This window comes from Fundulus heteroclitus, chromosome 2 (assembly GCF_011125445.2).
Source record: "Fundulus heteroclitus isolate FHET01 chromosome 2, MU-UCD_Fhet_4.1, whole genome shotgun sequence".
Classification (NCBI taxonomy): Eukaryota; Metazoa; Chordata; class Actinopteri; order Cyprinodontiformes; family Fundulidae; genus Fundulus; species Fundulus heteroclitus.
Genome location: NC_046362.1, coordinates 6,744,699 through 6,771,095, shown reverse-complemented (window position 1 = coordinate 6,771,095; position 26,397 = coordinate 6,744,699). Strand labels below are relative to the sequence as shown.

The 26,397-nt window shown below is 40.0% G+C and overlaps 1 protein-coding gene across 8 annotated transcripts in view; it reads left to right on the top strand.

Moving 5' to 3' along the window:
• LOC105926254 (transcription factor SOX-6) overlaps nucleotides 1–24,620 on the top strand; it is a 173,809-nt gene extending 149,189 nt beyond the window's left edge. For all 8 annotated transcript variants that reach the window (XM_036146508.1, XM_021316357.2, XM_036146529.1 and 5 more), the window contains 6 exons: nucleotides 1,806–1,989; nucleotides 3,249–3,457; nucleotides 12,870–12,978; nucleotides 13,997–14,167; nucleotides 16,349–16,562; nucleotides 20,023–24,620. In XM_036146508.1, the coding sequence (XP_036002401.1) occupies nucleotides 1,806–1,989; nucleotides 3,249–3,457; nucleotides 12,870–12,978; nucleotides 13,997–14,167; nucleotides 16,349–16,562; nucleotides 20,023–20,368 (1,233 nt within the window). In that variant the 3' untranslated portion in view covers nucleotides 20,369–24,620. The remainder of the gene's footprint in view (nucleotides 1–1,805; nucleotides 1,990–3,248; nucleotides 3,458–12,869; nucleotides 12,979–13,996; nucleotides 14,168–16,348; nucleotides 16,563–20,022) is intronic.
• The last annotated feature ends 1,777 nt before the right edge of the window (nucleotides 24,621–26,397 follow it).

The following is a 26,397-nucleotide window of genomic DNA, read 5'->3' as shown; positions in this document are numbered from 1 at the left end:
GCTGAATTCATCACCAACACAAGAGTTTCTAATATCGTGCAGCCCTTCTCCATGGACCCTTTATAGGTCCATACTTTTCCCCACTTCTCGCCAAATGACATTGGATACTGTGATTTGCTCGGTGGTGAAATGGTCTGCTCTTAGAATTTAAATGTCTATCAGGGGAGAAACAGGATGCCGTGAGACAAGATGTAACAGTACGGAAATTCCTCATTATTTGGAGTGAAAATGAACTTTGTCTCAAAAACAAAGAATCAAGGATCTTTTATTGTCACCACATCTTACCGTGGTGAACAGCAATATATACAGGTAGACACAACAGACATAGACCTTATTTAATTATTTATTCATTTCATATGGAGATGAGGTCAGTAAGTTGGGTGCACTAGCCAAACCCACTTCCTGAGAAGCCCAAGTGTGCAAACTAGTCTTTAGGGTCTGCTAAGACTCATACCGAGTTCCATATGAGTGCTTTTTGAATGATATGACTGACTGTGTTGTTGCATGAATTAATCAATCAAAGGTTCTTTGACGATACATTTATGCCTACAGTACATTCTGTGCAGTAAACTTAAACTTTCCTATACAGAACTGTGCACTGAAACATTCCTGAAAAGTTAGTGTGCAAATATGCATTCACAGTAATTACTGTAACGAGCACCAGACTCAGTGTTCCTAGCAGGGGGCGATAACCCTCACAGCTTTTGGGAAGAAGCTGTTTCTGAGTCTGTTAGCTTTGGACAGACTCAGACTCATTAGTGTGACTTTGTTTGTAAAAAAATAAAATTAAAATAAAATAAGCCATAATTATAAGTCCCTCATATGAAGACGGTTCTTTACGTTTTAGACCCTGTATCTAAGTTTGACACTTTTATGTTGAAGTAAGACAGGAAGAAATTTGTGTTGCTCTGGTTTGTTGATGGTTCAACAGCTTCCACCTTTTTAATCTCGTTCATATTGCTGTATTGTTGTAGTTTTAACGATAAAGAATAATGGCTCTTCACCTTGGCTGACTAACAGTTAGCTTCTACTTTGAAAATAAAGTTTGCACTGGACTCCTAGCTTTCTGTTGGTCCCCTTAACTAATGGCGTCTTATAGCTTTTAAATCTATTTAAAACACAGTTTAGGATTAAGGAACATTGTTTTTCTGTGAAAACTCAAAAAAGGGAACTTGTCAATGGTTTGTTAATCAGGACACCTTGGACAAATAATGACCTAAATAATAAATATATGAGTTAAATCTGCACCTTCATAGTCTGATTATAATCACACATGCTGTATGTACATGTGCTCACCAGCAGGTAGCAATAACATGGATGTAAAGTTTATATTAATATTAAAATTCCAAAGAAGATGGTCCTTAGCTAAAGCTGTTGTTCTTCTTCTTAATCTTTTTGTTTTCAGTTCAACGTTCACTGGAAACAGAGACAAATGTGTAGCACAGACGGCAGAGATGAATTCAAAGGGGACCTCTTAGTTTTTGTTTTTAATGATTTATTTTTTGCTAATTCACAACACCTCTCCTAAAATGTATTTTTTAGCTAGTCACTTTAAAAATTGCTTTTTTAAAATAATCAACCTCCATCATCAAATCTTTACATGTCAACATGAGGTACAAACAAGGCAGAAAATCTGTGTTTTGCAATAATATCTGGATTGGTTTGTACAAGGCTCGAATTGTCTTTCAAGTATTTCTAAAATCTCGTCTCGTCTTCTAAGTCATTTATCAAATATCATCTGGTCTCTTGAGCCTAATGTGTGTTTACAGCCCTAACATCTCCTCATTTGCTTAATTTATCAACAGGAAGAAGGATCCACACAGCCACTGAACCTCTCAGCCAGACCTAAGACAGCCGAGCCTTATCGCTCTCCAACGTCACCAACGCAGAGCTTGCTCACTGGAAACAAGACCAGCCCGAGCAACATGGGCAAGGGTCGCATCCCCAGCCCCATCCCCATCCCAAGCATGGGCAGAAACACCTCCCTGGGTGGGTGGCAACGACAACACCACACCACATTGTTTCTGTGCCAACAGGCCCCCACGTCAGGTGAACCTGCTGCTTTGCTCGCGCCACATGTTCTCCCGTCTAAATGACGCTTCTCCAAGGCGAGGAGAACAGCGGACGCGCTTCCTCACATCTAAACTGTGCATCCGCCCTCTAACAAACACATCCTCACTTCTGTGTAAAAAATGTTGTCGTTCCTTTAACCGGAAAAACAAAAACATCACACAGCCAGACGCTTTACTCCTCCCTGCCACCCACAGACACGCTGCGCTGCGTTGCACGCGCCCGAGCGACTGCAGACACCTCAACCCCACCAGGAGACCTGTATGCGTGTCTGTGTTAGTGTGTGTGTGTGTGTGTGTGTGTAAAATGTGACTGAGTGTTTGTGTTTTACAGGAGTCCAAAGCCCTGTATTTAGCCCCAATGAAAACCCTGGCAGCGGAAGCAGTGAAACCCAGCACACGTTATTTTGTTTTTAAGAGCTTCCTCGCATTATTGTCTGCCCGCGCTAGACCTTTTATACCCCCACCTCTGCTATCTGTTATTAAGGCCAATCTAAAGCCTCTCATTAACCCCCCCCCCCTTACCCCCCCCCCCCACCCTTTAGAAAACAATTTCACCGGCTCCTCTATAGTGGCTTTGAGGACGCGACGCTTGTGTTCTCTGCAAAGTTATTTTTTGCCCGTTTTTACGGCCACCCAAGCGTACAGCGCTTCCTACTTGTCTGCTAATTAAACGAGGAGGGCAACGGAAACTTTGCATCCTTTTATTCCTTTTAATTCCTCACGTGCGCAGCGGCTTCAGAAGTGAGAAGTGTGGCACACAAACAAGGGGGGGGGGGGGGTTCCCTTCAGTTCTGAGCTGGAAAAAACAACGTGTGAACGTGTTTATAAGAGCAAAAGTCAGATCTTATTGCATTTGACTTTAAGTAATTGAGCTGTTAAATATCCTCTAGTTTACCTAAATGAATTAAACCAAACTGAATGTGGTTTGCCAGTCACACTTTAGAATTCAAGGGCAAACAAAGCCCAGGAGCATAACTTAAATGTCATTTTCTACCAGTTATCTGTCCCCCATGTTCCACTTTTTTTTTTTTTTTTTTGCTCATCTCTTGTGAACTCAGTTAAGTAGATCAGGACTTTAAGATGCAATTTGCTTTATCTAAATATTTGCCTTCTGTGCATACATTAAGTGTGTAACTGTTCGTACTTTAAGGCTTTCTTCTGCTGTGTCGTGCGCAGACATCCTGTCCAGCCTTAACTCCACAGCGTTATTTGGGGACCAAGACGCAGTGATGAAAGCCATCCAGGAGGCCAGGAGCATGAGGGAGCAGATTCAGAGGGAACAGCTCCACCATCAGCAGCAGCAGCAGCAGCAGCAGCCGGGCCACCAGAGCCTGGAGGCCAAGCTGTCCGCGCTCAGCAGCATGAACCTCAACAACAGCAGCAAGGTTAGAAGGATGTGTGGATACATGCTGGGATGTGCCCACTCTTGCCACTAACGAGGTGCACAGGCGTCAGTCGGGTGTAATCTGTTGTATAATATCAGAATCTATCCCATTAAATACTTCATTTGCTGAAACTGCTTTCTACCATCCTGCGATGGACTTCACTAAAAGCCCAGCTCTCCTCTCTGCTTGGTTGACGGGAGGGCCCACGTTTTGCACTCAGAACTGCCTCGCTTCTTCATCGCGTGGGTTCAACAAGGTGTCAGAAACATTCCTCAGATGCTTTGACCCGTGTCGATGAGATAGCATCACGTAGTTGCTGTAGATCAAATCAAATCAAACTTTATTTATATAGCACCTTCCAACAATGTGTTGCACTGGTCAAAGTGCTTTACAGCATGAAGAAAAAATAAATACAGAACACATTAAAAGAAACAAAGTATCAAGGAAAAAGCTGCATATACGTTGAAAGAAAAATATGAAAATACTAAAAATTAAAAGTTTTAGTTTGGCTTTGAATAAAGGCAGGTCAGTGATGGAGCGCAGCTCAAAGGGAAGACTATTCCAAGATGTTGGACCAGCCACTAAAAAGACTGATCCCCCCACTGCTTACACCTAGAGCGAGGGACCTCTGGCAGAAGTTGACCAGCAGAGCATAAAGGTTTAATGAGTTCATGTAATGGATGGTGCCAGGCCATTTAGTGCTTTAGAAACAAACAGCATTTTAGATTTGCCGGCTGCTCTGATGCGGATGTTATGTTTCACCCTATCCCAAAGATGTTCTGTTGGAGTGAGGTTTTGTGGCTGTGGAGATCATAGGAGAACAGAGGACTCGTTGTCATGTCCAACAGTTTGAGATGATCTGAGCTTAGTGAAAAGTCTGAATATGCTATCATCATGTAGGAATGTGGATGGTTTGCAACATTACTCATTTAGGCTTTGGCCTCTATACTTGTTCAGTTGTTATTAAGGGTCCAAAGTCCCCTCCACCATTATACCAACTCCACCAGCCTGAACCCTTTACACAAAGTAGAATGGATCCTGGAAAACCAAATAATGACCCTTTCGTCTGACCTTTGATGTCCACTGTGTCCACAAAACTTTTGCTCACCGGATTCTTTCTCACTTCAGATCATTCTCTATAAACCTGTGAGATGGGGGAATGAAAAGCCCAGTATATCAGCAGTTTCAGAATTGTTCAGAGCAGCCCAACTGGCACCAACAACAATGGCATGTTCAGTCATTTAATCAGATTTTCTCCCTCGTTCTGATGCTCAGTTTAGACTTCAGAAAGCCATTTTGTTCCAAATGGATGCAGAAATGGATTGAGTTGCTAGGATGTATTTGCTAATTCGTGTTTAAAAGCAGTCCCAGAAGTGTGTCTGATAAAATGGCTGTTGAGTGTAACTATATTTCATCTATATAGTGCAATCTGGATTCATATTTTCTGCACTTGCAGAGCACAGTAGTTTAACACCAACGTCTTCCAGAAGAGTCAGCCAAAATTATGCCGTATCCATTCTTGCGGCCCATTTTGCAGGCAAGTGCACCTGGATGTCCAGTTCCCATCATTGCTAATTGGGGCTGGAGCAAATAAATACCACAAACAATTGCAAATGATTTGACTCAGAAACAGATGAAACTTTCCAACCCTGCCAAAATCTGTAAACTGAAAAGCAAATATTAGTTCGTGTTGGTGGGGTTTCGGTCCAGTTTAACAGAACTTACACATATTACAAATGTACCACCTCCAAGGTGTAGAGGAGACTTTTCCCTCCCCAGAGTGCTGTCTGTCTTGCTCTTCAACATGCACGTCTTTGCAGACGCAGCGACGCACACCTCTGTGGTCCTTAAGCCCCTTTATTCCTGGGGCACATTTTTCTTTTGTATTACCTTGGCTGAGCATCCAGGGTTTCTCCTCAGACAGCGCCTTGGTCGGGGGAACATTCGTGGATATTTGGTCTCATTTGGCTTGAGCTGCTGCTGCTGCTCTGAAGAACTTCTCTTTTTCTCCCCTCATCTCCACGGCCACCCAGAAGCCAAGAGCTTTGAAGAGGGAGCAGCTGGGCCAGTGACAAGTGATGGTTTTGGCGTGTTTTAGTGTGTATGTTTGTGAGCTTGTCTTTACTATGTGAGTGGGGCTTTTTTCAGTTTTTGATAGATCATGTTAACATTAGCCTGTGTCCGTGTGTGTGTGTGTGTGTGTGTGTGTGTGTGTGTGTGTGTGTGTGTGTGTGTTTAGCCTGGAGACGCGTCTAAACCCAATTAAAGCCTTCTCTTGTAGAGATGTACAAATCAGAAATTTGGGGCACATTTCCGATCTCCAGCTTGTATATACTCTGACCCACTGATGCCGATTTTCACCAATTCTGATAACTCTTGAAGAATTTCTGATAAATATTAGAAGTTGTAAAACCAGCTATGAAAATAAATATTTTTTTTTCAGTTGGTGTAAAAACTGTATTTTACAAATATTTTAAGGCAAAAAATATAATTAGTTCACATTTTTAATGATCGTTAGCATCCTGTGCAAGCAATTAGTGATCAGCATGGTTTGCTTTTTTAACAATGAGGAATTTTGCATATCTGTTGAGTCCAAAAAGATTGCCAATTATTCCAGATCCAACATATTCCTTGAGACAGAGGGTAAAGCTTCTAACGCTCAACCGACAGCAGCTTTGCTGCAATGCATACAGCCTTCCTGTTATCAGCTAAAAGTTTAGCTCTTTCTCTCCCCCTGAATGAATTTTGCACTGCAAAAAGTAAACTAAAATGAAGTGAAATTTTCTTGAAATTAGTGTATTGTCCATGATTTGAGCAGGTAAATAAGATTATCTGCCAATGGAATGAGTATTATGAACCCCCTAAAATAAGATAATTAGATATACTGCACTTGAAATAAGATAATGGAGATGAGTTGTTCCTATTTTAACTGGAAACATTTTATTCCAATGGCAGAAAATCTTACTTACCTGCTCAAATCAGGAACAAATGTACACATTTTAATAAAATGTTGCTTATATTTAATTCCACTTTTGCAGTGTGAGACTTGATACTGAAAATAGCTAACCTTTAGTTTCCCTCTCTCAGTAACAGCTTTCACACTGAAAAGAGTTGTTTTTTGTTTGACCTGATAATGCTTAGGTATGATATGTCTGCTGATCAGGAAAGATACAATTTTAGATTATCTCACCAGCCCGTCACCAGTCAAGGCCAGTCGAGCTACAAATATTGTGCCATCTCCGGTCAGCAGCCAATTTCCCGGCCCACCTCCATCTCCCTCCACTCTTATCTCTTCTGCTTATGTCTGTCCCTTGGGCTAACCCAGACAGAGCCTTAGTACCAAAGATCTCGTATCCACAGGAGACATTCAGATTCCAAAACATCTTCAGTCAGTCTGATCAGCCAATCATGGATTCCTAGGATCATGCATTCTGGAAAAAAGGGGAACACGATTACACTGACTCTCCTGTGCAATTGATCCCACATTGCTCACAACCAAGCAGATAAAAGGGGAGGAGAGGAACTCATGAATATTTTAGGGGTGGAGACTTTGAACCCTCCTCAACCCCAAGTAGGTCATGATTGGTGCGCTCTAAGGATGGGCTGTTTTGAATCTTTAGGACTTGTTTGCCTTGCATCTTTAGGAGGAAAACATCCGAAATCTGGCAAAAAATATAGCTCTGTACTCAACTTTTAGTCCCAAGTGGGTTTTTCGTTCTAAGTCATTATACCAGTAAACACTGCAAAACTCATAAGCATAAATTATATAACAGCTGCAGATAAATTAGTTATAAAAATTTAATGCAAGTTGTCTGCTGCAGGTCCAGCTAAAACTACCACTGAGATGAGTTTGTGCTTCAAAGTGATATTTCTGCTTACAGTTAACTTAGAAACAGTCCCATGTTAAGGTGGGTGGGTTGCACAAAGAATGTTGCCGAAAGTCCACATTTTCCGACTTTAGGAACAAAACCCGAGCAATGCCGTTAACTGGTTTACAGCCTCACGCCTACAGATAAAAAGCTGGTTGGAAAATGTTCAAAAGGATTGTTTCCTGTTCAAAGATGACAGCATTCCTCTCCATTTGTTGTCTTCTTGTTGTCCACCACCTAACAACAGGCACTCAAACTCCAGCTGTCAGTGCGTAATTCTTTTTTTAAATCTGGACGAATGACTCTATTGGTGTGGGCACACTTTTTTTCCTTCTGCTCTTTCCCCAAACTCCCCAAATTTCTCGCTCTGACTTAAACAATTCATAGATGGAACGAGCCGGAGACCCAGGAGTGTGACTCACCCCTTCCACCTCAGGAGGCAAGAGGAGCGGCGCGTTTTCTTTACCTTGGACTGCCCTTTGTTTTCTGTTCGCCGAAGAAGTTTCCGACTCAGTCTCTCCCCCTTGAAGCTCAGCCTGAGCCCTTTTGTTTTACGACACTGCGCCTAAAGCGGATTTGTTTTTTATTGGGAAACAGGGGGGGGGGGAAGCTGTAATTGATATCTGAGTGTTAAATGTTGAGCTATTTTTGGCTCCCGCTGATGTGGCTCAAATAGAGTCGCTGGACGACCATCTGAGTGTGTTTGTGTTTATCTCGTTGTGTGTGTATTCTTGACTCCAGGGCCTTTATTTCCAACATTGACTACATAGACATTTCTCAGCGAAGTTAAAGTGATCCCAGCCTTCTTTCCATGTGTGAGCGTTTCAGTGTGTTGGTGTGCTGGCTCTGTGCTGGCCTTGGCCCTGTTAAGGTCATTATAGCTGGTGTACAGACTACAGGCCTGGCCAGTTAGTGGCATTGTTTAGTATCACCTTACGCTTACGTTGCTTCCAGCTGGCCTGCGGCTGCCAGAGCTCACAGAAATAGTCGCAGTGTTTGACTGTGTGGGTGAGCACATGTATCTGCAAAAAACAATTTTTAAAAATACTGAGCACGCTCATTTTTATGTCTACAGCCATGACGGTTTCAATAAACCCCGTTAAGTATCCCTAAGACTGGAACGTTACACGATTTGCCTATTATGTGATGAAGAACTGGACTCATTTCAACGTACAGACAACGAAAAATAAATTGGTATTCTTAACATGTGTGGAAAACCAGTGTTCAAAATGAAATAAATAAATGAAACATTATGAAATATTTCATCATAATGAGATGATAATTTTATAAGCATTCAGCTATTTCACAATTTCGTTGTCACTTTAAATATTAAGATCTCATTTTTTCAAGTAGATAATTATTTCCTAATGTTTTATTTATTAATTTCATTTTGAACACTTTGGTATTCAATAAACATGCAAGACATGCTGCCATATTTTAGTGAAAAAGAGGGTTTCTCCTGGCAATCCTTCCAAACAAGCCACATTTGTTCAGTTTTTCCAAATGTACCGTCTGGAACTTTGACGTTTAACATGGAGACTGCGGCATGCAGAGTCTAAAATGCTTTTGGATTGTGTGCAAATTTTCAGAGCATTTTCCAGTCTAGACCTCTACAGGGTGTGCCCCACCTCTCGCCCATTGATTGGTGGAGATAGGAACCAGCCCCCCTACAACACTGCGTGTATAAGCGGGTATAGAAAATGGAGGTCTAGATGGATGGATAGATTTAGTCTAACCATGGGGAAATGTATTGGGGCAACCACTTCAGGGAAGATTTGCAACTGACTCAAATATGTTCCACTTGTGAATTATCTTTTTCACTCTTGAATGATGGGCTTTAAACAGTTTTGAAATGACATTAAAATCCCACTCGATTTATGGGCTGCAGTAACTGCTTATGTGAGATTCTTGCTTATGTCTTTCCCTTTTGGTATTGTGAATGCACAATCCAAGGCTTCAGATTGGTAATCTGCAAAACATTTAAAGATGATCAATTAACTGAGTACGTCTAGCAGCATTTACAAGGAGAACAAGTGGACTGTTTCTTGTTTCTATGAAGCGTGCTCATAAAACCAAGAGCTCACATGGCCAAGAGTCCTGATTAAAGGTCAGCATAATATTTTTTCATCTCATGGTTGAATGATATATGTTGAAATAAGGTATGCAACAAAACTGAAGTTGGCACCTGCAAATAACCTTGAGAGTTAGAGTATAATAACCTAATCAGCCCTAAAGGGTGCGTTCGTAGAAATTAATGGTCTTGATTTGGAAAAATTGTGGAATAATGGAGAAAAGAAGGAAAACGACAGATTAGGGCTGAGTGACAACTATCAGGGCACAACTAAATCTGATGGAGGAAAACAGAAAAAGGCAGAGAAAGCAAGAAGGGTAGGGGGTTTAGGAGGTTGCCAAACTTGATTGGTCCTGGAGGAGACTGTAAACGGTTGTCGGTCAGCTGGAGGCAGGCTCTTGTTGGCATAACGCAAGTTGTAACTGTGGTAATGAGCTCAATACAGTATGAATTAAAAGAAGAAAAAAAAAAAGAAACACACAGCAAAGTTTTGAGCGTTACCTTAGCAACAGTGGCGAGATGCAAACGCCAAGAAGAGAAGAAACCAAGCAGAACAAAGAGAGTCGAGTGACTCTTAAGTTTAGAAGTATACATTTGGCAGCAGCACACTGTCAGGCCAGTGGAAGCAGTGATGAGTTGAGACGGCTGCATCAGCTGGTTTTATTTGTCTCTGGGGTACTTTTTTTTAGCAAATTAACGTTTTCAAAGCGAGCGTTGCACTTCTTTTAGACTGCTTTCCTCTTCCATTTTTGTGTATAAGCTCTATGATGAGATCGAAAACATCCATTACCGTGTTCCAAAAGGCAGTGGTCCAGTTAGAAACCAGCAAACACACCGGCCAAACCTATTTCAATCTCAACTAAACAAAGGAAAGGCAGCTCTTTATTACGCTTGCCACAAGAGCTTTAAAGAAACCAACTGCAAGGAATATCTTGAAAAGATGACCCAGATATGCTGTTAATCTGTCGGTTGGATCTTCCAAACTCTATTGATGCTGTCTTGGTCCATTTAGCAAAACCCCAACTTCTTTTTCTCTGCTTTTCCATTGGTCTCCTCCCATTTACCACAAAAAATCTTACGTTTCCAACTGCTTAACCTGTTTAGAAATGATGCACTATAGAACATCTGACATTCAACTTTTAAGGACAGATTGCCAAACTTCTTCTTACCACATCTTCAGAAGAAGCATCAACTGGGGCAGATTTCCAATAGCAGTTGTTGGGGATGCACGTGCCTAATAGGAGATTCTCCGTGGACTTGAGTGCCTATTCTTCCTTAAAATAGTCTCCAATTTTTCTCTTTATCTCACCCTGTCGTTCCCTGCCTCCCTTTTTCTCTGTTCTTTAGTCCTTTGTTAGGAGGTTGCTTCCTGCGGTGAGCGTGGCACTGCCCAGGCACATGTTCTGTGGTAGGCCTGATTACAGCCTTGCTGTAGGGCTGACATTGGCCTGCACCAACTCCTCATATTTAAACACACACACACACACACACACACACACACACACACACACACACGCACATTCGCTGGGCCCTAAGTTCCACCACCTCTGCCAGCAGCTACCGCGGCATGACTTCACCCGGCAACCATTCTTTGCGTGAAACAAAATGCCTCTGTCACCAGAAAAAGAATGAGAGCTAAGACAGAGGAGAGGAGAGGCAAGGGAAAAAGAAAAAGGGAAAACGGGAGAAGAGTGTGGATGTGTGGTAGCCGTGTGAAGGGTTTGATGTTTTCGGCCGCACTTTGGGATAATTTTAGCCAAGAGGCCCAGAGAAGTTGTCTCTAAAGTGGAGTGGCAGGCAGATTGGCAGAAATAGAAAAATAACATGATTATGGGATGATGGAGAACACAAAGGATTAGCCCGGCCTTAAACATTATTATGCTATCTTAGGTTACCAGTAGGCCAATACATCAACTGAATGTTAAATTAGGCTATTTGCTGTTTTTTGAGTATCACCCATCAGCCACGCATATTTAACCTATAACCAAGTAGGTGAGTTTGTGAGTAGCACATTTGTGCTTTTCCCCTGGTTGGATGTTAAACTTTGAGGAACTTCACACTGGGGTTCTAACAGAACACAATATCTTCTGGTCTTGAAAAATCCCAATATTTTCTGAATGCATCACAAACCGTACGGAAATTTGCTTTTGGTCGAGGTTATCCTTTGTTGTAACAGTCCTTCTTGCCAAAAAATCTGATACCATTGGTAACCTTGTTCATAGAGATATTGAGATGCGATTTTGTAACCAGTGGCAATCCCACATTACTCCTCCTAGAGACAGAACCGCATGTGGTTCTTGCTAGACTGACCAAGTCAACTGCATTGCTTGACTTGTGACAAATGCTGTTTGTCTCTTTAAACTTCCAATCCAATAAGCAACACCAATTTAGAGTCCATACCAGAACAAGCTGTTTGACATTGGCCGTGTGGATCTGGTCATTTTTCCATGGGTACTATCCATATACTCTGCTGTTCCACCCGCAAATGTATTTGCTATGCAGATTGGAAACAAACGTGTTTTCCAACAGTGTCAGAGGTCTTGGTCATTGGCCTGCATGACAAAACAAATATAAACAATCTGTAAGCATTGTAAGGATACTGGACACTGGCGAACTCTTAGCTGTTAACCCGATAAGGGTGGCATGTGTTTCGAACCTTCCCATTTGTGCAAACACTTCTGTGCCACTATACAGGATTTCTTTTATACTGTATTTGATCATCCTTTCTTTAAATTCTTAGCTTTCTCAAAATTATTTTTTATTAATCTATTATTTTACCATGCACCCAATGTAATGTGTCATTTTGTCTCATTAGCTGGATGCATCACTACATAGCTGCTCTACACCCTGGTGTCAAACAGCTACAAGTAAACCCTAGAAGAATGTTCAATCAGCTGCAGCTTAGTGAGCAATGTGTTCACACGGGCAGCGGGTCTGAGAGCATGTAGATCCAATGTCATCATCTGTACTGGGGAATCACGCTCCTCCGGGGCCTGTGTGTGAAGCTGGGCAGATCTGTACATTTGCATGGATATCAGATGAACTGTATATACCACCACATCTTCAGAGGTGGAAAACAGAAAGAATTTATATCTTGATTGCTCCTATCTCAGCCCACAGACAAAAATACATTGATTTTTCACATTGCTCATTCCAGGCAAAAAAATGTAGAGGGAAAAAGAACACATAAGCCAAATAGATAAAGCTAATTTGAATGGAAAATCAGTCGAGGGGACAGCCAACGATGAAACCATCATAAGAATGGCAGAGTTTTCCCTTTATCCAGTGCAGCCATGTTATATATTTCATTGTCATTACCATCAGAGTCTATGATAAACCTCTTTGGTTGATCCACAGATTCAGCAAAGTATATGAATTCTTTAATAGGCCACATTTCTGTAAAATGTCCATATTGCCGTTGGCAATTTCAGCTGCTATCAAGAACCTCTTGACAGGTTTCCTTTCATTACAGGAGCGGCTACACTATGAGACTCTGAGCCAACATCTGGGGAAGCTTGGGGAAGAGGCGGGGAAGATGGTCCATCGAGTCATTGACCTGACAAGACCAGAGGATCTGGATGGTGAGTGCATTTGTTGTACCTGAGTTCCACTTTTTAACTTCACGTTTGCTGTTCTCTGTAAATGTGATACATTTTTCTTGTTTTCTGATAAGAGTTGTAATAATCCTGGTGACTCAAAATCACATGCAGCTCTATTAAAATAAAATTTAACAAGGATTGAAAAAATAATGGCCTCTATTAAGTATTTATTTTTTTATTTTGTGTCACTCGTGGCCTTTATTTGACCGTTGGCTGACAGGATATTGGGTTGCGAGAGAGGGGAAAGACATGCAGCAAGGGTCTACGGTCTGGGACTCGTACCTGGGACGGCCACATCGAGGACTGGGCCCTCCGTACATGGGTTTTGTGCACTACTCTTGCGTCATCATCCTGCCCAACCTTTGTTAGTTTAGCATATTGATTGGTAACTTGCTCTGCAGTTCAGTGGACCTCAGAACTTGACTAAAGCAGTTATCTCTCTCTAGAGGTTGAACCAGTATTTTGCTTCTTGGAAACATTTAGATGTCATTAGCTGCTGAAGTGTCCCATTTGGTTTCAGAATGCAAAACCAAAGTCAGACTGTGTTTCAGGCAAATTTGGTTTGTCTACAAAAGGATCAGAAATGACATTTATGTACCTAATATTCCATACAGCTTGTTGTAGGTACTCCACGGAGCAAAAATCTTCTCACTGAATGTTGCCTTAGAACAGTCTAACCTCAAGCCACCTGTTTCTCATAAAGCACCACTGTTTACACGAGATGAGAAGCTGAGGAGTACTCATCATGATTTAGTTTAGAGGCAGAGGATAAACACGGGAGCCTGGGGACTGAGATAGTATCAGGCAGGAGCAAACTGACTACAGCGTGCAATGTTTGTGTCAAGAAGTGGAGGGCATCCCAGAAAGACGTCACTAGACTTGTGTTGAGCTTTTGTTCAATACCAACAAAGAAAAAAAACAGGGTTGAATCATTTGTCCTCATGATGAAAAGAAATTAAGTTGACCGATTTTAAGCAAATATCTGTTTATTGTCACTTAGGTAACACTATCACAGAGGCGCGGGTATTCAGAGAGGCACGAGGCAGGAACAGCAGCGAGCCCCACATCAAGAGGCCAATGAACGCCTTCATGGTCTGGGCTAAAGACGAGAGGAGGAAGATACTGCAGACCTTCCCTGACATGCACAACTCCAATATCAGCAAGATCCTCGGTGAGTTCCCCCTTTGGAATATTTTCTTGACTCAGCTTGTTGGCAGACTAAAGTATAAACTCCTTCACCGCAACCAATTAAACTAGAGAACATATCTGCTGTGTTACATCTGATGATTTTTGCTTGATTAGCCCTGTTCTGATTGGATGATCGAAAAATCAAATATTCTTTTCATGAAGGAATACACAACATCTGGGAGGTTCCAGGTAGAGCTGCTTGCAATAGTCTGCAGTGCAGAAGCAATACCTGAAGGAAAAAGACTCAAAAATAGCTAAAGCACAGAGAACTGAAGAATTGCTTAAAAGAAACAGAAATTCTCTGAAACATCCAGGCATGTCTGTGAATTGCTCAGGTTAACAAAAGTGTGAGAGAGAGCAAGACTTTCAGTGGGTTTTTAAACTCTGTTATTGAATATGCTGGACAGGGTTTCCCCAGGAGAATGGGGTGATCCTGGCAGTGGTGCACATGGAACCGTGGAGTGGGGTGTGCTGAATGAGAAATTGGAAGCGCGAGAAGCATTGATCGATGCAGCTCTAAGGAGGGGCGCAGCCTAGTAACCGAGTACCATAGTATGCGTCAAGCTAATAACTGCTAGCGTTAGCTTGTGCTGAGTTAGAGATTTTCTCCCAGACAGGAACTTTACTGACTGGTTTATGTCGCTCTCAAATATTGAGGCATTTAAAATAAACAAACAACTCTTCACCTGGTGGGGGTGGGTAGGGGCTTTTACAAGCCTAGCGGCCTGCCAGGCTTATAATATGGTGGGGGAAACGCTGCTGGATTTGAAAACTTTTGGCAGTTTAAAAAAATCTCAGTTACAGTATGGATTTACATGCTTTTGTAATGCTGACAGTGCTAACTGTGCTAATTCCTAATATAAGATTCTAAATCCTCACTCATTTAAATGTGGCCTCTGTCTGTTTTAGGAGCTCCTGTTTTAAAACTGGTATTAGCATGTCAAAGCTTTACAAAAATCGGGGATCAAACAATAGCCATAAAATCCTGATCGCGCATCTGTAGTTAAAACGATTCTTTATTGAACACTTTTTTGCTTTAAACTGGGTTTAAAAACAATCAGGTTTAAATCCTTTCTATTAACAACTTTTTTTTACCAACTAAGCCCAAGACATCCTCTATCAGCCCCAAAGATAAAGTAATGTGGCTTCCTTTTTTCGGTGCCCTCATTAGCTTACCCTCCCACTGTATTTCACAGTTCGCAGGGTTTCTTACCAACAAGCTGCAGATTATGAGAGGGACTAATGTGTTTTTCAGCCAGGAACACTTTGCACACAGAGCTGCACTGTGCCACCTTGACTCGTGTGATGGATGCATTCAGTTAAAATCCTTGTGGATTCTAACCGCCTCCACACAGATATCCATTCACACGGAGCTGAGCGTAACGGCTGTTCTCGTTGCATTCCTACGACCTCCAATGTCCAACGCGTAGTCGGAGCCAAAAGAACGTAAATGCGGCTCCTTAGCATCATGAACAAACTGCTTTTTTTTCCCTGAATGGTTCTATGGTGTTGACTTGGTTTTGATTAACAGGCATCATCATTTAGGTGAAGAAAACTGTGAATAAGTCTTCTGGGTCTTTATTATGCTTGTAGACTCCAAGATGGGGGAAAAAAAAGGGAATTGTGTACGTGTATACTGCCATACGTATACAGTGTATGTCCTTCCAACATAAAAACACAGCTGGGCTCTGGGGAGAAGGTGGGTGGCAAACTCCCCTGTGTTTCCTGTGTCACAAAAGTACAAGAAAAGTTTGTGATAAACCAAGATAAACAGACAAGCGAGGCTGAGTGTATATAATCAAAGTGCTTCACAGATGTGCTGCGTTCCCGCTGTTACGGCCCCGTCCACTTGTTCAGAAGGTCCTCTTTGCCAGGAAACAGTAGACGTACACAATGCATCATTCTTCCTGGGCTAAGAGGGAGCAGACAGGAATCCACTCCTGACTTTAAACAGCCTCTAATACCTAATGGTGGGTTGTCACATTAAGATGTCCAAGTGAAAAAAAAGACACCAGGGAAGCCAAAAATATAGACTCATTTTATGTCTTTGAAGTCGTTTTTCTTTCCCCCTAAAATCTACAAAATTGGTTTCCACAGACATCGTATGTTTAAAATTTACTTTGTAATCAAGAAAAGAAAAAGAACCCCCAATCGTTTGTTCCAGGTTCTCGCTGGAAAGCCATGACCAATCAGGAGAAGCAGCCGTACTACGAGGAGCAGGCCCGTCTGAGCAAGATCCACTTGGAGAAATATCCCAACTACAAGTACAAGCCACGGCCCAAGAGGACCTGCATCATCGACGGCAAGAAGCTGCGCATCGGGGAGTACAAGCAGCTGATGCGCTCGCGGCGTCAGGAGATGAGGCAGTTTTTTGTGGGGTGAGTGTGGCTGATGGCAGAAATAAAAATAATGTTTTAAGGTAATATTAGGATGTTAGGTTAACAAAATGCTATTATGCTGGTTCTCTGTTGATTTATTAAGTTTATGCATGGGGTGAGATTGTCACAGTGTGACAACCTTAAAATTGCAAAAGTTGTGACATAAAGTATTTTAATCTATTTAAAAGACTGGCATTTATTCCTACTCCTGCTAATTAATCTAAAATATTAATCAATAGATTTTGAATAATATTATTATTAATGATTATTAGCTTAGTTTTTTATATAGACACTAAAGTAATATTATAGAAAAAACTTGCTATATCAATTATTATTTTTTAGCTGCTTATTATGCAGGGTATTATACTTTTTGTGGTTCTGCTGTTTATAAAGCATGCTTTTTTTTAATGTTTAAAGGGATACTACAGAGATTTTGAAGTGGGGGTTGTAGAAAAAGATTCTAATAAATTTAGATCTTCCATACGGTTGATCATTCTCTTGGCATCTTCATTTAATATAGGGGTGGCTATATTGCAGCCCGGAGCCATTTGCAGCCCTTGAAATAGCCTTGTGAGGCCCTGGACCACTATATAAGAATGGCATAAATTTGGCCCTCCAACAAAGTCTTTAATCCAACAAACCTAAACTTTAAGCACTTATTTTCAGGAAAAAAAATGCATGTTTCTAATATGCTCTGGTTATTTTACATTGCTGTGCAAAATGTAATTTGACGGTGCCTTAAATTTGTAGTTTTAAAATCTTAACACACGTTGGCATAAGTGAACTATCCACATATTAAATAAAGTATGAATGCTTTTTTTATTTTCTCAAAGCAGTTTTGGTGCTATTTTACAAAGTGTTTTGATGACAACTGATTACTTTATTTGAGGCTTTATTCTCTCATGTGTGCTGCTCCTGGAGCCTTTATGGGAGATCTGGAACCCATGTCTCCATCTGCAAAATCCTTTAAGCATTAGCCTAAGAACATTATATTTATAACTGAATAGTCAGTGCAGAAAAGGGGGGAAACAGTGGCATTGTCTTAATGGGAACCAGTCGTAGACATGTTTAAAGCCATCACAGTGGTCTGAGTATGAGATGGATTTACCAGAGGCCGCGGCTTGAATGGGAGCGATTTTTAATAGCTTGTCATTTATTAAATCAGGACAATGGCGGGTGCTTGCGGGCAGCGAAACCAGAGACAGACAGACAGAGTGGAATATGAAATGTAAGCAGATGTTTGAGAGGGGAACGAGAATGAGGCAGACGTCACAGGCTGAATGCCACATTTTCTGTGTGTGTGGTCAAGTAAATATGAAAAACCACTCAGGCTCTCCAGGCCTGGACTTTCAGTTAGCGCTGCACAACTAGTTTATGGCAGAGTCCACATAGCTAGCACAGTGGCGTCTTAATGTGACAATGAGGGTGTCAGAGAATATGGCCGCAGCAGTGTTAGGAGACAGACGAGGGAGAAGTGTGGGGCGAGAAACATTTTCTTGTGTCATGTGGTTGATTTGGGGAACCAGAGGTCCTGTTTGAAGATGTGTTTACCCTCACTCTATTTACGCATTTCTTAGCATGCTAAGTAGCTGACTCTGCTGAGAACTGGCAGGTAGAGCTCCTTGTTAGGGCACACTGGCCCAGAAGAAGCTGATTTAGAATTACATTTTGTGCAACCTGGAGGTTTTTGTATTTATGTTTTCCTTCTTCTGCTTTTTTTTTTTTTTTTTGGATACTTACAGCCAAAAATGTTATATTTTTAGGAAAATACCCTAATTTCTTTAAAATCATGAACTTCTTCATATGAGCAATTTATGTCCATCTAGATTTTGGATTACTCTGTAGAAAGTAGACTGAACTTCTTTTGTCTTAATCGATTGTGATTGGTATCTGGTACAAGAATATCCTAACCCAAGATAACTTATCAACATCCATATAAAGAGGGAAATGTGTCAGCTGGAAAGCAACATTATGGTATTCACATTATTAGCCTGTTAGTATGCTGGCTTTTGCATTTGTGTATTGCTAAGAATACTTAACAATAGTAAAACAATTATTTATCATAGTTTTTTAAAGTAAATAAAATTTTCCCCACAAATACCTTTTAACAATTAACTTAATCATGTGAAAAAATCTCCCAAATCAACTCTGGTTTTCTTTCTTTCTACTGCGGCCTTCCTCTTCTTTTCACAAACATGAATGTGGCTGCTTCTTGTGACTCTCAGCCGTGTTGAAAGAGAGAACAGTAGAACTATAATGAACAGCTAGCCGCTAAGTGAGCCGCAAAGCGAGCCGCTAAGCTAGCCGCTAAGCTAACCAATACATAAACACTAGAAGTGCGCAGCCAACAAGTGGAAAATCAGAAGGAAAGGGCAAAGACACTGGTATTGCGTGAGTACGTCAGAATGATTTGCATGTGGGACAACCAGTATATATGGTGATACCCCCAGAACTTGAGGAACAGAGGGAGGTGAGAATATAACGTCTATGGGTGAGGGCAGGAACAGAACTCTGATGAAACCATGCCCTTCGGAGAATGGTTAGAGTTTTTGCAGGCTTGCAGCTCCCACAGATTTTAACCTTCTTTTTGTGAATACATAATGTATTAACCACTTTCAGGATGGAAGGACGATTTTACCCAGTATAACAAAAAGTGTTTCTGAGCAGGACTACCAACTATCGCTTTAAATTTTAGGGTTTGATCTTGTAGGACCTTATTCAAAGGTTCAAAAATATTTTCATTCTAAAGCGGGGACCCAACTCTATAAAAGCAGAGGCTTGGCAGTTGATGGTTTGGATCCTAATGGCTGTGTGTTATTAAGATGCCAAGAAGGAAAGACAACTGCAAACACCTTAAAGGAGCAATTGTTGCTGCCTGACATTCAGGGGAAACGTTATAATGGCATTTCCAAACAAGTCCAGCATTTTGCAGTGAAAACGGTTAAGACACATGACACAATTAACCAAGCTTCCAGGAGTGGACATCCCAACAAATGCTTTCCGACAGTCCTTTGCTCAGAGAAGTTGCAAAAGGCATGTATAGTTGCATGTGAATGAATCACAAAACTTCAAGAACATGGTCCTTATGAATAGATGAGACCAGTCTAGAGATGTGTTGCCATGTTTAATAACAAAACCTCAACCCAACCCAGTACAGTATTGGAAGATCTTGCAGCTACAGATCCTGGACTTCTTGCAGTCATTGAGTCAATCTGAAGTGATTATGTATGCAAGGTTAAATGAAAATAATTTTAAAGACAAAGTCACTTTTAAGTCCCTGAGCACCCTAGAACTGTAAATGGATGTACTGGATGTGTTCTTCAACATAGACTGAGTTTGCATACAGGATTTTACTGATTTTGATCTCTTGTAAAATTCACAACGGTATGCTATGCATGTGAAGTTGTGTAGTTCACCAGACTTTAATATTGTGTTGTTGTTTTTTTTCTCCTATTCTCAGACCTCAACCCCAGATTTCTCTGGGCAACAGCTCAGGAGGTGTAGGAGTTTACCCGGGCGCCATAACCATGGCTACAGCAGCCACGCCCTCCCCACATCTGACCTCGGACTGCTCGAGCACCTCAGCCAGCCCTGAGCCTAACATCCCAGTCATCCAGAGCACGTATGGGGTGAAGTCTGAGCCCGCTGGGGGGAGCAACGGAATAGGCGTCGTCGGCACCATGGATCTTCCCGGCGACCACGCAAACGGAGACGACGACATGGACATGTACGAGGACTTTGAGGACGAGCCCAAATCAGACTATAGCAGCGAGCACGAGACACGGGAGGCGGTCAGCGCCAACTGACCTCGATCAAAGTGCGTAAACATAAAAAGAACAACTCCCTTTACATCCAGAGACAAACTCTGATAACAAAGTTTTATCACAGAGACCTCCAGGCAGACTTTCAGGACATATTCCTGCATTTACTGAGCATGCCCAGGCAAGATCTAAAATCTGCAGACGTGCTCAAAGGGTTACAGAACAGTATCTTGACAGGTGCTCCAGTTGGAGAGAAGTGGGGCCGAGAGGGGGAAGAAAGTGTCCCACGAACACGACCTCAGTAATCATTCAGACTTTGAGCTGACAAGGAGCTGCAGTTTCCTACACCCTGACAATCGTTAACGGAGCAAGGAGAACGAGCGAGAGCAAGACAAAGAACAAATGAGCAACAAACGCATCACATGCGGTGTGGTTTGTAGAGAGCATGCATGGGTTTTTCAAGCATCGCAAAAATGCTCTTTGACAGCTATTTGGTCTTAAATGTTTCAAGAGTGTGTTAGTTTTACTATTACGACGTATTTTACTTTTTGTGATCCCGTTTTGTTTTCTGTTCCATCGATCTCTCTGACAGGTCTCACTGCCTGTACAACTTCTGGACTGTCGGAACTTGAAATTTGGAAAGTTTTTAATATAAATTCTAATTTGTGTTATCTTATAGTCTTACTTTAATTTCTGATAAACACAATGCTAAGCCCTTTTTTCCTGATGAACCGCTTATATTACATTACTGTTAGATTTAGATTTTTTTTTTTTTTAAGAAATATCCCAGCTCAGGTATGATGTGCCAGCTTGTGAATGTTTTTGTTTTGAATTTTTTTTCCATAAAAGTAGGACTTTTTAGATGTTCCATAGCTAGGACTTTTCAGACTGTCATTTAATTAAAAAGAGCAAAATCCGTCATTATTATTATTATTATTATTATTATTATTATTATTATTATTATTATTATTATTATTATTATTATTATTATTATTACTATTATTATTATTAAAGGAAAACCCCAGACATTGTACAGTTTTCTTCAGATGTGCCAAACATTCTTTTTTTTTTTTCTCCCGGGATGTTGTAGTCTTAATTTCAAATGCTGCAAAAAACAAAAAAGTCTTATACAATCACCTTTTTTCTATCTGATGTGATGGATTGTTTTGAGTAGAATGCTGGTTCCCCTCCTGATCCAATCATAGCCAGAGCTCAGGGAGCACATGTCTTCTTCACACACGCTCAGTCACACAAACATGCCGTGTCGGTCCAGTTCTCCATTTAACTTTGAGACACACAGTAGCTGAGTAGCTCATTTTATATCCAACTGGACGGGTGCTTTCATAAACCATATTGCTCTTAGTTCCTTCACGATAAGACAGTTTGCTGGAAACTTAGTGTTGTATCCATATTACGGCTGACCCTTTAAACAAGGCTAATAACAGATGCACTTTTTTTTTTTTTAGTTTAATTAGAGTTTCAAGGCAAAGTTTATAATTTTTGAACCAATGTTTTGTTAAGGGGTTATAAGCTGTTGATATCTTACCTGAGATAAGTGACTCTCCTTTAGTATAAATCCATGTTAGCTGAAGCTGGAAGCAAAAACTAAGGGCGTGGCCAATAGCAGCTGATACTAAACAGAATTATTATGTTTTTGTTTATCAACTTTAATCTCAAAACATCTTACAAGTTTAGGCGGATGCTATTTTTTTTTTTTAGATCTGACCTGCTAATTCTGTGATGTTTTTTATAATGTAAAACAGAAACTTGCTGCAGGTTCAATGATAAAGGTATTAATTACAGTATTATCTCATTTTATACATCAAATTATTTGTACCTAACCTTTATCATTTTTATTATATGCAAAAAAAAAGTGCATTAAACAAGTACTGAGAGCAGAACATGTGAAGTGTTTCTGGTCAAAGTTTCCGTCTGACATGATGTTCATACTCGTAAAAACTAAACATACTGCAGCTGTTTGAGTGAGCCCTATTTTATCAATTTTAACACCAACTTACCTTTCTAATGTAGTTATTCCAGAAACACTTTACTTTTTTCACAAAATGTTCCATAAAGAAAGATTTATTGTTGCGACAGTGCCTCCTAGTTTCATATCCAATATAAATACTCATTGGCTTCTCTGGAAATTAGTGTCAAAAGGAAATGTTATTACGGTTTAAATTTTTTTTGCAACCATATAAACTCCTTTTAATGTTGTTTTTTGTGTTGTTTTTAAGTCTGATTTGGTCATAGCCCCTCTTAGACGAGGCATTAGCTTCAGCCAGGATAGTTGTTTACTGCAGGTAAGATATTAAGGTTTTTGCAACTTTTCAATAAAGCTTCATTTCAAAAGTCCTTAACTATCCCTTTAAGAATTCCTGATACCTGAAAGGATATTTTAAACTCTTACTCAGAATCATACGAAAGGGGAAAAAAGAGCCACAGAGAGATTCTAATAAAGGATGAAGATTTATTATTGTGGATTTTGTTTTTTTATTTAGAACTAAAATGTTGCAGAAATTACTTTGTCTCTTTGCTTGTTTACCCTAAACGTCTTCTTAGAATAAGGTGAAAAATATTCAAAATTCATACATAAAAAAACAACAATATCAAAAGGTTTGTTATTTTAAAAGATGATATGTTCTATTTTTGATTTCAATTTGGTGATAAATGGTCATAGGGTGAGGAGTGCATAATACAAAATCAGCCAGTCATTCTTTTTCCACCATCTGATGTAAGATGTTTCAAAGTTCCTCTGATTCATAGTTATGCTGAGGGAAAACGTATTTGTGCTCACACACACGTCATCATCTTCTGTTTTGAAGAACACTTTTGGACATAGATTTTACTTTGTCTCATATCAGGAAAATCCCTTCAAGGTAAAAAACAAAAAACAAAAAAAAATAAAATTATTTTCTAAATTAGTAACTGAGTGGTACCCTGGGCGTTTTTCTAATATTTTTTACAGCTTCATGACAAAATTTATCCTCATTATTCTTTCTGTCTGTTTTTACTAGTACTGAACATTTGCTTTAGCTCCTGTTTTATTTCTTTTGGTTTCATACACATATTAAGCACTGGATATTAAATCTGTTGTATTTTCCTGTTTTTTATTTTATTTTATTTAGAATTGACTAATGTGAAGTTATTGTTTGAATTAAAACATTACAAATTAGTTGATAAAGTCTGATCGTTTGGGGGGAGCCTCGATGACGCCAGGCACCAGTAAATGGCCATTTGTCTTTCGATTCATTTTTTTAATTAATTTAAGCAAATTTTGTTTCTGCAGCTCCGGTGGCATCTGAATGGGTCACGCCACCTCTGATCTGTTTAAAAAGAAAAGTAACCTCATGCTCTTGTTAGTCGTGACCCGCAGAAGCAGAGCACATGTTTCATGGTCACACGTATTTTTTCTTTTCTTGTTTTGTGATGAGTATTGTATTTGAAATTCAATTGTGCGTTTTAACATTTCATTGTATTTATTAGCCTGCTTTGGCTCTAAAAAGTGTCAGTACAACTTGGTGAGAGAGACAATCTGAAAAAAATATATATATGAATAAAAAAAGACCTGAGATTTTCACCTTGATCTGTTCTTCCATCATTGCTGTTTTTTTCATGTTTGTAAATACATTTATAGTAATATAATCATTTATTTTAAAAGGGAAGCTAATATTAGAGTGCTATTTGCTGTTCAGTTGTGTGTGTGTGTGTGTGTGTGTGTGTGTGTGTGTGTGTGTGTGTGTGTGTGTGTGTGTGTGTGTGAAAGCAGTTTGCTCAAGGGACATGTAGTGCTTTATGAATTTCTATTTCCATTGCTCTAAATGGAGGTAGTTCTTTTCCAAGGATCTAATAATTTCCAACACAAGGCTTTCTGTTTCCAAAGCCCGGCTATTCCACTTGGTCTTTATTTTTTGGTGGCCCATTACAGTAAATGTGGCCTATTGTTCCACTGTGTGTGCGAGTGAGGTAACGCTACACATTCTGACTGTGCTGTGGTGTATGAGCCACGGCGCCGGCGCTCGCTGCAGCCAATCCAGCGACAGAAACTGAGAACTCAGCCATATGCAACCACACAATAAATCTAATTGTAATTCCCAAATCAACTGTAGCGTCACCCTGCAAAGGGCGCTGACAAGTTTGTCGCACTTCTTTGTAAGGTTTTATGAATGTGTGTGTGTGTGTGTGTGTGTGTGTGTGTGTGCAGACTCTGTGTCATAACTTTGAGCTGGGAGGGGTGTTTGAAATCATTCTTGTACTGTTGCCATACTAATCTCATTAAATAAGTCCTCATAATTTACATTTCCTTTTTCTTTTCTTGAACATTTTGCAAGTTTTTGCAATTTGACAGAGTGTGTGTGTGCTTGCAGAGTTAGACAGATTTAAACACCTCAACAAAGGATAGTGTAATTTATCAAAACATTGTCAGATAGACCTAAACTTGTTCTCATGCTCCACCTTTAAAAACCTGAAGGATGAAAAACAACTTTACTTTAAGTGTGTTTATTTAGTTAACTTGAGGTAAACCAGTTCATAAAGCTAATGGCACAAGTGAAACCAGTGTTGGGAAAAAACAGAAAGGAAGTGAGTTACAAAAATAGAATAAAACTGATTAAAAGAAATGCACATATTAGCATTGTTTTACGTAATACAATCCTCCTGGCAAGTGTTGTAAATGGAAAATATGATTTTTTTTCATTCTGAAGTCTTTCAGAATAAAATTTACATAAAACTTAAGAATGGTCAGCAACTTCTCACAACTGTGTTAAGTTTTTGTGTCACATTTAATGTTATGTTTATGCTTCTTTTCTTTGTTTTACATGCTTTTCAAACAGCCAAGTAATGTAAAAAAGGAGGATTATGAAGAAAGTTCAAGGAGTGATGAAAACCACCAAATTGATCACTTTTTTACACATTTAATCTGATTTAGATTAAAAAAATATCTTGACAGAGTTGTATGACCCTTTGGTTATAGCATACTTGATACCAGCATGTCCAAAACTTTTATTTTTTAATTTTTTGTACCATAACTGAGGTCATCGGTCACTTAAATAAGAAAAAAAGCAAGCACAACACTAAGCTGTTTTGTTGCCATTTGGAGTTTAACTGATACAGATTGCTGAAGCATATATTTAAAATATAGTGTTGGAAGTGGCTGAAATTTTAGGTTGATGATGGCAATTTTATTTTATCTTTTATTATTTTACCATTGATCCGAAATGTTCTATTTCCTGTCACATTCAACTTTAGCCGCATATGAAAGTCTATTTTACTTTTTGTAATTATATTTAACCTATTGATGGAACATTTAAGGTGATAACCCAAAAGAAATACTCTTTATTTTTAAAATAATGTTTAAACGAAGGTTCAAGCTGGAAGACTCACTCTATGTGCACCTGCATCCACTAATTGCCTCGTCATGCGCCCGTACATCAAGTTCTCATCCTACCATTCCACAAGAATACTTATGGTGTTCTTGGACAATCTCAGGACAATCCATGGTGCTCCACCCATGGATTGTCCTGCTCTTCAGCTGAGCTTTGACCCTCTTCCACACCATCTCCTCCTTCACGCTCTCAAGCTTCACCTGACTACTTTTCCCCTATGGCCTCCACCACCAGTGTCCGGGCCCCGGGGGGAAGACTTCACTAATCCTAATCCTAATATGAACATCCAAGATCAAAGACATTCGTAGCTTTCACGTCTTCTGCCGGGGTGAGCACCAAGTAACTTTCTAATTTATGTCAATAAATCTTTCTAATTGCCTCTTTTTGTCCGTGTGAATCTCTCCAAATTGAAATATTTTTACAATATGAATTTACTTTTCTCCACCAGAAGTAATTTTTTTAAATTGTTATAACAAATTTCATGAAACATTTTAAGCCATATTTGCACTACACAAGTGCTTTGCCTAACAACCGTGGGATGGAAATGAACATTGGCTGGATGACACACCATTTCTGCTACTACCATTACTGAATGCTAGAGCTCAAATAATTGCTTCATTAATTGTCCTAATACCATTTCCAAATTGAACTAATATTCACAGGACAATACCTAGTTTAGTTGATTAAATA